Genomic DNA, 12,932 nt, shown 5'->3' on the forward strand with positions numbered 1-12,932 from the left:
ATGGCTAATTCTGAGCTTGATTCTGGGAAGGGAGAATACAGAAAAATTTTGAGCATCGATGGAAGTGGCATTAGAGGCATTATTCTCAGAGTTATTCTAAAATTTCTCGAGTTTGTGCTTCAGGTAATAACAACATTTGGATTTTGATTTTTTTTTGTTTTTTTTTTTTATAAAAACCTAAGGTTGAAGTTGACTTTAAAATATTGAATAATGTTATAAGGATCTGAGATCACATTGAACTATTTCTACAAATGAATTATTCATCTAATAATAAGAACTAAACTAATGTATATACAAATATATTATATGTGGCACCGAAGTCTATAAAATTCAAATGATCGATGACATGACAGGTTACTTAGGATAGTTACAGCTTTCTCATTAATCGTCCCTTTAAGTTTAATTTGTATATGTAAAATTTTGATTATTGGTTATTTGATACACTTTTGGCTAGAAATTGGATGGAGAAGATGCAAGAATAGCATATTACTTTGATGTAATTGCTGGTACAAGTACAAGTGGTTTGGTTGCCACGATGCTTACAGCTCCTAAAAAGAACAATCATAAATAACCTTTGTATGCAGCGAAAGATATTGTCTCCTTCTATAAAGATCATGCACCAAAAATCTTCCCTCAATCAAAGTTTCCACTGTAATACATTTCTTTTCGCTTAATTTATATGATTTTCAATTTGGGAAAAGCTAATTTTCGTTGTGGTTTAATTCCCTTCACTAAATTGGTGTGTTTTATGGTGTAAAAACAGTAAGTCTTTAAGATCAGCAACGGATGTTTTATGCTAGGTGTACTCGATCAATTTCTATCGGTAAGTTTTCAATTGATATGATATGACTTTGTTTTGCCTTACTGTCTAATCAACCGTTGTGTGATTAAGTTTAACACTTGGTTTTCACAGCGTACTTTTGTTATTTCGTGTCTTTTATAACTCACAATGGTGGGCTCATGTCTCCCTTCGGTGCCATGCTTTGCCTTCCATTTGAGTCCTTATTATGTGAGACACCAGATTTCATAACTATTTTTACTGCTTTATTTGCTTTAATCCTTGATCGCACCATAGGATTGTTGATGTTTTGTGTCCATTGTTACGATCATATCATTTTCTTCTATCTAATATCAACTTAATTTACTTCATTTAAAAAGAAAGTCTAAAGTTGGTTTATTTACAAAAGTGTTATTTACAATATGATCTATATCGAATGAAATTGAACCAAAAGTTAAATTTGGTTTGCTAACTCTTCGTGGAGTTCTATTGCAGATTCAAGTTTTCTAAGAAATGAACTTTTTCCATACATTGTTATGTTTTTTTCTTTACCTCAATCTTCTTTTTCTGGTCTTGGATAAATGGATAAATTGTTGACAATTGCTAAAACAATTAAGGCTATCCTGATTGTGCTTGTGTTAAATTTATTATTATTATTTTGCTGAAGTGTGGTGAAGGTGACAAATTAAATCAAAGACTTGAATTTCGATCCTGCCTTATTGAGATATGGAAAACAGGTCGATTGTTTCATGTCGTTTACTTTTTCCATAATTAAGTCTTTATTTTTAACTGTATAATGGTTGTAGGGTGTTAAAAGTTTGTTTTGGGTTTTTTTTTTAACGCGAAAAATTGAGTATATATTTAAGATGCACCAAGAAATACTTCGTTGTATCCGCTTTGTGCAACTAGAAGTACCTTATGATTTAAGCAAGCCTGATTGTTAATAAGATTACATTATGTGGAACTTTAAGATTTTGATATTAAGACACAGTGCATCTCATTTTTTGCTGTAAACCATGATCCTTTGTAAGTGTCAGTGCTTTTATGTATCTCTCTACTCTTTTTTATAATTATTATCTCTGTATCCTTTTTTTGCCTTCACCTTTAGTTTTGGACTGATTCTGTAGTAGATCAACATTCAGGTATGTTCATGGGGTTTAAAGAACTTGAAGGGGATGATGATATAAGGGAGGAATTCCCATGCCCATTTTGCCCAGGATATCTTGATACAGTCGGATTGTGCTATCACATTAATGAAGAGCATCCTATTGAGGCTAGGAATGGGGTATGAATCCTTGCAAAACAGTTTATTTGCATATTTCCCTTGGTTAATTTTGTTTTAGCTTCTCATAATCATTGTCTGGCATAAACACATACCTTACATTCTTATAAAAAGAAAATAGGAAATTAGAAATAGAAACTCTAGTGGAACTTTGCACTTTTTTACGTTGGTATGTTGTGTTTAAATGAGTGTTTGAATTATTTTCTACAATTCAAGTAATCGAAGTATTAACTTCAATATTTTGGGTTTCATATCAGATTGATACAAGAAGCTCATATGGTTAATTTGAGTTGGATGAAGTACAAATGGAGTTAGCTTGGGCTATTGTTAATTAGTTGGATGGAAAGTTTAGGCTATTGTTAGAAATTTGGGCTGCATATATATATGTTGTAATTATCTATGTACTCACCAACTTATATATGGTTCATTGATATATATATGCAATTTCTTTGATGGAAAGTTTGAGTTGATTTCAATTTTTCAATTGATGTGTATTTTAATATTGTTGGACATCAAAACAGGTGAATGATAAAATATATGGATATTTTAAAATATATAATTTTTTATTTGAACAAGCCTTATATACTTGATACCTATAAGCTGTCAAGTAAACATCCCTTATTCTTGACACTGGATTAGTTGACACATTGAAAAACGTCAAGTAAACCAATACTTGACAGTTAAAAAGCGTCAAGTAAACCCAGTTTTATAGTAGCGTGTGTGATAGATTTATTGTTCAAAAGAATTAAACCTGTGACAATAGTTGTTTTTTGGGGTGTTTCTAAATCTGTAGTTGCTATTGTTTCCAATCTACTTTATGTTTCAAAAACCAAAGTTCCCTGCATAGAAGAAGAAACAACATTGTTGTCTTTTACTTGGAATTTAAGCAGTTTTAAACAACACAAAGAAGTAGCTATTGTTGCATACTTGACCATTGTATTAACTTCTTCATCTTCATCAAGAAAGCCAAGGCTAGAAGTAGGTGGTTTATTTTTTCCACGACTTTTGCATATTCACTTTCTTTCTCTCTTTGTTGTTGTTGAAGTTTGCTGACGGTGGCTGAACATTCAAGCTTTTCATAACCAGTGTCATCATGTTTTTTATTTATTGTAGTCCTTGTCTTAATAAAATTTGTTATGCTTCTATTTTTTCTTTATTTTTAATGATCTCTCTTATTTCATTTAAGATTTTATTTGTTTTTATGTTTTTTTCCATTTCTTTCTTCATTTTTTTATGTTTTTATGCTTCTATTTTTTCTTCATTTTTTCTATTGTTCTATTTTCCATTTCTTACTTCTCTTTCTATTTCATCTAAGATTCTATTTTTGTTTGAGACTCTTCTTCTGTTGAGTCTAGTGGTGTCATAGAGCACTACAAGTAAAGTGATATTAGATATTAGTGAAAAAGTAGTAAACATATTGATAACGATAGATTTATATCATCATCTATTCCAGATAGACATAGATAGAAATCTTTAATTGTCTATCTAGATAGACATATATAGATCATGCTCTAAATTTACTTACATTCTTAGATTAAAACATGTTCATATTTAGAGTTTTAGAGTCACCTGTCTCCAAACATTTCCATTTTACAATTGTTGACCCTTCAATTCCAAGCTTTCTTCCAAACCCAACATCTAAATTGGAAAGTCTTGGTATTGTCTCAAAAGCCCAATAGACTAAAGCTAGGGGAAATCCTTAAAGGTATACAACATCCTGTCGATGTATGACGCTTTCTCAAGAATTGATATGTTAGGATGTATGATAACCTTCCCCATAGATAATCTTTGAAGGTTTTTTCATGATCCAATATGTCTAGATGTTGGAGATTTATGTGGTTGTGTTGTTGCTTGGGAATTAAAAACGATTCTAAAATATAGAGGTTAACTAGTTTTTCCTTCAATGAGTTTTCCTCATTGCATAATGCTTTGAAAGTTCTTTCTATATCTCTTCTTGTTATAAATTCATCATGAAGGAAAAGGGCATTTTTCTTACAATTTTCTTTTCTTTCTCCTAGATTTAACTCTGGAAATTTGTGGCCTTTTAATCTAGTCACCAAACAAAATTCTTTCAGCCCAAATTCTGCTATATGTCTATTGAAGTTGAAAGCCAGGACATTGAATTTTTTTTTTATGGCATTCCTTCCTTATTAGGAAATTCAGAAATTGTGTTGGTATTTTGGCCATTTTAATGTTAAAGAACTGGCCAAAAGGATTGTTCATCAAAACTCGAGAAAGAATATTTGGTCTATTTTTCAATTTGATCTGATTCAATGTTTCTAAACGTATACAGTAATTCTAAGATTTTTTTTGTTCATCTTCCACAATAATGTCATTTGGATAGTGTTTCACCTGTTCAAAGACGTAATAAATAGTATGTTACAAACAAGGGCTAGTTTTAACAAATTCACAAATACTCATCGCTATTCAGACAAAAACACACAAATATAGAATACTTTATAAACAGATATTCACATTCTATGTTTGTTCACACGAGATTTCTGGAGAAATTTGGTTCGTGGAGTTGAACTTGTGTTAATGTTGTATTTATGTTGATTTGATACAATGTGGTTTTATCTCTAGAATTTAATCCTCTGATTCTCTCTTAACTGAATGCTTACGCTTGATTTTATGGAAGCGGAGTACGTGATGTTCTTGAAGTTAGAGTCTTGGAAGAAATCTTGTATTTTCAAAAGAGCTTTAATCCTCAAGGACGATTGACTTCAGGAGTTGTGGAGTCTTCTAGTTTTTAGGAGAATTCTCTCTAGGCCTTGAACTCCTCTATTTATAGAGTTCTCTGGTGAGCTTTTATGGACTTGAGCCTAGTTGATCCATGGACCAGACCCATCGACTCAACCACATGGGTTTGGGTCATATTTAACCTTTAGACTAAATTAAGCTTATTTTTTTGGATTAGTTGAATTTTAGTCCAAGTAAATAATATTTAATCAAACCAAAATTATTAATTTGATCCAATCGTCATAATAAAGACATGTGGCATCATCAAAATTGACCAATTTATGTCTTTAATTTTAATTTGGGACACATGCCAATTTTTAGTTAATCCCAAATGCAATTATTTTAGTAAATGACGTGACAATTTATGATTCACTACTACAAAAACTGACTCTCTTAACGGTTTTAAACTGTCAAGAATGAGTATTCTTGACAGTTTCAAAACCGTCGTTGAATCCAGTGTCAAGAAAGGTCATTTTCTTGACGGTTGTAAAAAGTGTCAAGAATTGATATCGTTGACACTTTTTAACCGTCAAGTATTCAATTTTTATGACAGTTGAGAACCGTCAAGAGGATACGTTTTTATGATTGTTTTGAACTGTCAAGAATGAGATGATGAAGCTCGAAAACCGTCAAGAATACGATTATTTATGACATTTTAAAACCGTCAAGGGTGCACTTTTCATGACATTTGAAAACCGTCAAGAGTGCATTTTTCATGACATTTTAAAACCGTCAAGTATTCAATTTTCATGACATTTACAAACCGATACTTCTCCTATTGGTTTCAAAATTTATTCTTCAACAACGTTACCTTCACTTCTTTTTCTTTTTTAATTGTTCTTTCTTTGGCTTTTCCTTTAGATTTCATTGATTTCCTACTCGATACTTCTTGCTCACCATCTATTTATATATATATAAAAAAAAAGTTAGTGTTATGTTACAAAGAACAATAATGATTATTCAATTAAATATACATAATGAATATAGATTCAGACCTCTTTGTATGCGAGATAGATCATGATAGATAGAGATAGATCCAAATAGATGGAGATAGATTTGGTTGTGGAAATAAAATATAGATTAATGATGAGAATGCTGTAAACAAACTTTTGAACAATCGAAGATGAAGAATAAGACGAAGAAGAATTTCTAAAGTTATGTTGAAGTAGATACGAGGAAGTAAACGATTGACGAAGAAGATGTACGACAAAAATGTAGGGAAGAAGACGAAGGATTGTAAAGAAGATGAAAAGTCTGACAAGTGCCTTCTCCTTTTTATAGCACCTTGATTTTGATGGTATTTTTGTAATTATGAGTGATTGGGGCTAGTTTCTCTAAAAGATCGTTTATACTTTCATATAGAATCATTGAAGCTACTCTACATGATCGTCTACATCTAAAGTTTTCGTCATTGTTTATCGCTTATTACCTTATCGTTTATATATACGGTAATCTACAAGATCGTGTATGAGTTCTTTATTTTTTATACGATCGCGTATGATAATCGTTTATACTTACATACATGATTAGACGCACATATGTGATGATCGTTAAAAATAATCTACATGATCGTTTATATCTAAAGTCTTTCGTTATCGTTTGACGTTTATTATTTGATCGTTTATACATTTGTAATTTACAAGATCGTGTATCAATTGTATCTTATTATACACGACTGCGTATAATAATCGTTTAATAGAACATTAATCGTGCACATGTGGCCGATTAATCGCAAGTTTATTTGAGTATTTTTGGCATTTTGTATTGTGAGCTATAAACTTTTTTTCATTTTTGAAATTGTTTTATTGTGTGTAAATAATTTACTGATTTGTTATATTATTGAAAAGAACCCGTTTAGAATACATTTTTTTATTTATTCAATATTATCAATAATATTTGTCATATTTACGTTAAAATAAATAGAAGTGATGGATGGTTAATTTTATTAAAGGATTTTGGTGTGTGGTGTAAATTCTCCAAAATTAAGCATGGTGATGCAATCGTGGACCGTGTGGTATAACGAATATTATTTATGGGATATAAAGAAAGAGGAGAAAGGAATTAGAATGTGCTACGAAAGAAGAAAACGTGGCTAAGTCTTGTTCACTCCTTCAACTTCCAACGGTTTCGGAGTCTACTACGGACCTTACCAACTCCATAATTCCCCCATTAATATGGAAGCTGCAACTCTCCAGCTTCGAATCCACATCTCCATTGGAACACTCGCAATGTTTCTTCTCAAGGCATTCATCTCTCACTTTTCTTTTGTTACACCCCCCAAATCTTTGATTCTGTGTTGAGATTTTTTGTGTTTTGAACTCTTACCCTATTCCCCTTGTTGCGTCCAGGCATGGAGACTATCAGCTTTTGGGGTCTATGGCTACCTCAACTTCACCAAATCTGCATTCATGTAAAATTCTTGTTAACCATTTTTTGTCAATTTTAGTCCTTGTCTCTATAATTTTAGAAGTTGGAATTTAGTACCTGTGATGTGATAAAATATCACTGATTTTTCTGATTGATTGATGAAACGTTCCTAAATAGTCTCTATCAGAGTTTAGTCCCTACCCGAACGCTTTGATAAAACCTAACTAATTATGACGGTTTTGTCAATCCGCGGGACTAATTTGATTCTAAATTTCTCCGGATCATGGGGCCAAATTTGTAATTTTACTTTAATTTTTTAATGGAAGTTGTTTGATTTGGTCATGTTTGGACTCAAAATGAAATTGCATTGGTAATTTGGAAACAATTCTCTGTGAGTTTCATTTCGGAATCGAAGGATATGATGTAGATATGGTACAAAATGGTTGGCCAAGGAGTACTTTTAGAAACAACTTTTGCCAAAAACCTTGATTATTTCGCTTTGTTTATGGTGGCTTGTCTATTGATCATTCTTTGGATGCTTACTTTCTTGAAGAAATTCAAGAAAGTAATTCAGGTTGGAATTCTTATACAATTTTACCCTGTACCTTGCTTAGAAAACCCCGTTTATTTTAACAGTTCCTTTTTTGTGATTTTAACCATGAACAACTTTATAAATATGTTTCTAATTTCGCTTATGTAATTAACTCTTAACTTATTTATGACTATAGTGAACATTCTAAGATGTTCAAACCAGAGGATATGCAAACGAACATTGAAGGGAAAAATTGCATTGTTACCGGGGCGAATTCCGGGATTGGATATGCAACTGCAGAGGGTTTAGCATCACGGTCTTGATTTCTTTTTCCCATTTTTTTTTCTGTTATATTTGTTGAGTCGACATGGAACAAAGCTTATGTAAAAAAACTAGTGATTCATTGTGGAAGCATGAAATTTCTGCCGTTTTTGCAGTGGAGCTACTGTCTACATGATATGCCGCAGCAAGGAAAGAGGAGAAGCTGCTCTTTCCGAGATAAAGTCTAAAACAGGAAACCAAAATGTTCATTTGGAGGTAGTTCTTTTCCAACCACCATTCACTACAGCATGCGGTTTCTATAATAAATCTGATATCAAAATTGAAATCATGCTGGCTTCTAGGTGTCCTTAGTATCATTTTCTTTTGTTAGGATACCTCCTAATAAACATTTAAGAACAACACGGAAACTCAAGAACACTTGACTACGGAAATACGCTGTAATATTATAAGAAAAAACCAGATAACCTAAACTTTCGAGAGAGCTAGTGTCTCCCAAATTCTCCAAAGAAAATCCCACAAAAATCTTTACACCTTGCTGCCAACCCAATTCCTCTGTCTACTTATATAATTTTTAACAAGCTTACTACCTATTTACTAACATCCCCCTTCTAATAGGCATACTAATAATCTGACTATTTCCATAACTAGGAGGGTCTTACTTTTTTCCTACTTTGTGGTAGACACTCAACCTTTTTGTAACTTCTTTCTTGTAAATGATATGTGTGGCAAATCTTTTAGGATATGCTATATTTAATAATATTAAGGGATAGTTTGAATGATAAGTATAGTAGGTTTGTCTCAATTTAACTGTGGGATAACTAGAAGCAGTGAAGCACCTATTAATTCTATTATCGAGTTTGGTTTTCTTTTTTTAAATAATACATTATAACCTTAGCTCCCTTATTATTTAATAACTTTTCTTTAGTTTGCAGGTCTGTGATCTTTCCTCAATCAGGGACATTAAGTCATTTTCCTCAAATTTTATTTCAAAGAATGTCCCAGTCCACGTTCTGGTAATGAATCTGTCTTTGTAATATATTCCTTTTATGTTCTAAAAATTATATGTTTTAGTCTATTTTTGCATTATGCCTGCAAAATCATCATCATTTACTTCATGTTAGATCTGGTCATTTTGTCAATGTAAGGTATCTCCTTACTATTAATGATATTACCATTATAAGAAAGGGCCCTAAAGATGTTCAACTCCTGCCGACATCGGAGTGCTGGTTCTCTCCTCCTCGACCTACTTCTTTTGTACAGACAAAAAGCGTATATTTCCTATTCACTAAACATTATTATATATACTGATGACATGCATTCCCGTATGCTCTCTCTGTGGTCCGCCCAATGCTAACTAACCTTCGCACATAATTTTCCTTCTTACCTCTCCAAGAATACTTTCAGCATATTGGGGGCCTAGAACCCTTGCTATCTATTAATTTGTCACTTTTAACATCATGAAAACAGTATCCTTTGGACTTTGATTTCGAAGACCTTTTGTATTCCATTAGTAGCATTTTACTTAATTGGACCCTCTTCAAGTTGGGGTGTTTTGGTGGCCGGTTCTTTTTTCCTTTTTTTTTTTTTTTTTTTTTTTTGTATCCTCTTATATTTTTTCATTTTTTTCTCATTGAAAGTTGTTGTCTCTATTAAAAAAAAATAATCATGAAAACAGTGGGTTTTATTTTCTCCCTCATCCTTGATACAAAAGTGTTTGATTTCTATTACTAACTGTAAATAGGTTAACAATGCTGGATTGCTTGAGAAAAATCGGATTACGACGTCTGAAGGGTATGATCTCCTTTATTTGTGTGCTTTTACTAAGCTCTTCTCTCTATCTATATTTTTTGTTTCTCCCAAAATTCTTAATAATTTCTGAATTCCAGGTTCGAATTGAACTTTGCTGTGAATGTTTTAGGCACTTATGCAATGACTGAATCATTGTTGCCATTGCTGGAGAAAGCTGCACCTGATGCAAAGGTCATCACAGTTTCTTCTGGTGGAATGTATTCAGTTCCCTTAACCGATGATCTGCAGGTAGGCTTCCTTTTTAAACTTCTCTGCCTTCCCCATTTGCGGACCTGATATAGTGATTCTTTTATTTGTTTCCTTGTAGTTTAGTGAAGACCAATTTGATGGGGCCATACAGTATGCACTTAACAAACGAGTTCAGGTTAGTAATGCTGCATATAGTGTTCTAAAATCACTATGCTTTTGATTTACTGTATGCTGTTACAATGCATTGTTTTATGGTTTTCTCTTACCAGTGTTAAAAATTTTAGTTCTTTTTAATAGGATCAAAGTTGAGAAGAAATGTAAGAATACAAGTGGCATAAAAGAGAAAAAAAATTAAACCCACAAAAAGGGAGCCTTACAAAATGGCACTTCAGTCGAGTAAAATAAGACCTTAATGATAGCTGCAGAAAAGCGTCACTACTAAAGCCGGTAGATAAACATAGAACTTTACAAAGGACCAAACATCACTTGAAACCTTTTCACGTCCTCCAAAGATTCTATTGTTCTTCTTACTCCAAAGACCCCAATCTGAAACTTTTGTTTTTTATTGAATATCTATTTTAAACTATTTGTTAAATTATAAATTTAATATGTGATGTCTTGTATAATTCTTACTTATTCTTATACAAGTAAAAGCTTTTATTTTTATCTGTTAATTTGAATCTTACTTTTGTCTAATCTTTATCACTAGCATTACTGTGTTTTAATTAAATTTTTTTACATGTGTAGATTGATAAATTGATCAGGACTCAAATTTATTAACAAACTATTATTGCCACTTAATTTTGATGAAAATTTTCACGAAGTTTTTATAAATCCAAAAGGAATAGAAGCTAAATTGTTACGTATTATAGTTTATAGACAGATTTGTTACCAACTAAAGTTCAGGGAACAAAAAGTATTTGATAAAAGAATCGATGATGTGACATGTTCATTGGAACTTTGAATTATACTTTTTTCTAGTCTCTAACGCTTATATGTGCAAAGAAAGTAAAACCAATGTATATATGAAACCCAATAAAGTGACATGAATAGATGTGTGTAATTTAACCTCGCTTGACACTGTTAAGATTACTTGATTTAGTCATTGCCGCTAGTGAATGAAGCTTCCTTTTCAGGTGGCTTTAACAGAGAAATGGGCAGAGATGTACTCTAAAAAAGGGATTGGATTCTACTCGATGCACCCCGGTTGGGCCGAAACACCCGGAGTGACTAAATCTTTACCGAGTTTCTCTAAATCGTAAGGATAGCTAGCAAAATCTTTGTTCTTTGAAGTGAACTTCTAATAGTTTTCGATTATCAATTTGGCATTTGATCATTTCAGTCTCTCGGGGAAGCTAAGAACGAGCGAGGAAGGGGCCGATACGATTATTTGGTTGGCTTTACAGCCAAAAGAGAAGTTGGTACCTGGAGCATTCTACTTTGATAGAAGGGTAGCACCAAAGCATTTAGCTTTTGCCGCTACGCAGTCTTCTCATACAGCAATGGGCTCTATATATGATCATCTTCGTTCTTTGTCTGGCTTGGCTCAATAATCTAAACGAGTTGAGAAAACACACTTAGTTAATATTGTAGTATTTGTTGTATCGTATGTTATTGACTAGAAGATAACTCAGGAAACACATAAACAACACAGAAAAAACATCTGACTTTGTTAACCTAGTTTGATGACACAACATTTACATTGGAAGGTCCTTGACCCATGATAATAGATAATATATTGTTTTGTGTAATATTTGATGATTATGATGTCATGACTCAAAAGTACAACAATCTTTATCTAACTTAACATGTATACAAAATGATTTGAACGTCTGAAAAAATTGTCATAACTTCAAGAGAGTTACTCCCCCTTAATCAGGATCTACTTGCAATAGTATTATCAAGTCGACTTGATATTCTAGAATCTCTTATTTATGATAAACAACACAAGCTAAAAACTCTCAACCAGTGAGTCACTTGCTCACCATAGTTTTTGCAATATATCCACCATGTCGCACACAACACTTGAATTTTTTTTTCCCTAAAGACTTAGAATTGCGCACATCCAAAAGGGCTAACCAAAATAGAAAGATACGAAACACAATATCCAACCACCTCGAGAAAATAGGAATGATCACAAACAACCAACCGAAATCCTAACAAACCATGAACATAAAAATAATGAAGTAAACAAATAAAGGAAGAGAGACCACTCAAACTAACAAACTCCCCTTTCGAATCGACTTCCTTTATTTGAGCAGACAAACGTAACAGCAATCAAAAACAGGTAACAGACATCGACAACATCATAAACAACAAAAAAAACCATAAATTAGAATTAGCTTAATATGAAGCCATAGAAAGGACAAACCAATCTAGTCAAGAAGAACCATAGAAAATCTCAAAAGAAAACTAACCAAACAAACAATCATCCATAAACCGTTTATAAAGAGAAAAATAGTTACAACTATATACGAGAAATAACACTAACTCTCTCATGCTTATTGGCAAATAAAGTTATAAGGGAGGCACAGAAGCTGCATCTGTAGACGCCACAAAACCCTGCAAGTCATGAAGCAACAAATCCACCACAAAGCGATGATTCATTAATTCCCGCATAACACGTTGCACAGTTTGAATAGACACACTCAGCATGCAAGATTCCTTCGGCAGAACTTATAAAACCCAAGACGCCATGGCAGAAGAAAGAACCATGCCATTAAATAAGATGGGAATATTAGAAGATGAAGGTCTAGAACCAACCTAAGCAGAACAAAAAGAGGATGACATATTGAGAAATGAGCCCCTTGAAACAAATGAAAACTCAAAGCCATTGTCTTAGGCTTCAGTTCAACAATGTCAATAGTAGAGAGGATAGAAGAGTGTTGAGATAGCAAAAACGCACAAAGCAGACGGGGAAAGCAGATAGGAATATTAATTCCAAAAGTATCAAC

At 32.5% G+C, this 12,932-nt stretch overlaps 1 protein-coding gene and 1 long non-coding RNA gene across 3 annotated transcripts; both read left to right on the plus strand.

The window, feature by feature from the left end:
* The first annotated feature begins 473 nt into the window (after positions 1 to 473).
* LOC127143875 (uncharacterized) lies at positions 474 to 2,014 on the plus strand. Its single transcript, XR_007815441.1, has 3 exons — positions 474 to 651; positions 764 to 823; positions 1,921 to 2,014. It is a non-coding gene; the product is annotated as an uncharacterized LOC127143875 (long non-coding RNA).
* A 4,817-nt stretch (positions 2,015 to 6,831) lies between these two features.
* Positions 6,832 to 11,729, plus strand: LOC103500396 (uncharacterized). 2 transcript variants are annotated; one of them, XM_008463680.3, is made up of 10 exons: positions 6,832 to 7,042; positions 7,148 to 7,209; positions 7,895 to 8,014; positions 8,136 to 8,235; positions 8,913 to 8,993; positions 9,722 to 9,771; positions 9,867 to 10,017; positions 10,097 to 10,153; positions 11,115 to 11,236; positions 11,321 to 11,729. In XM_008463680.3, the coding sequence occupies exons 1-10, from the start codon at positions 6,974 to 6,976 to the stop codon at positions 11,529 to 11,531; spliced, it is 1,023 nt and encodes a 340-aa protein (XP_008461902.1). In that variant the 5' UTR covers positions 6,832 to 6,973; the 3' UTR covers positions 11,532 to 11,729. The 2 variants fall into 2 exon arrangements, with proteins under 2 accessions (XP_008461902.1, XP_008461903.1); XM_008463681.3 differs by lacking the exons at positions 6,832 to 7,042; positions 7,148 to 7,209 and adding an exon at positions 7,551 to 7,740.
* Positions 11,730 to 12,932: the final 1,203 nt, after the last annotated feature.

The sequence above is a fragment of the Cucumis melo genome, chromosome 1, assembly GCF_025177605.1.
Source record: "Cucumis melo cultivar AY chromosome 1, USDA_Cmelo_AY_1.0, whole genome shotgun sequence".
NCBI lineage: Eukaryota > Viridiplantae > Streptophyta > Magnoliopsida > Cucurbitales > Cucurbitaceae > Cucumis > Cucumis melo.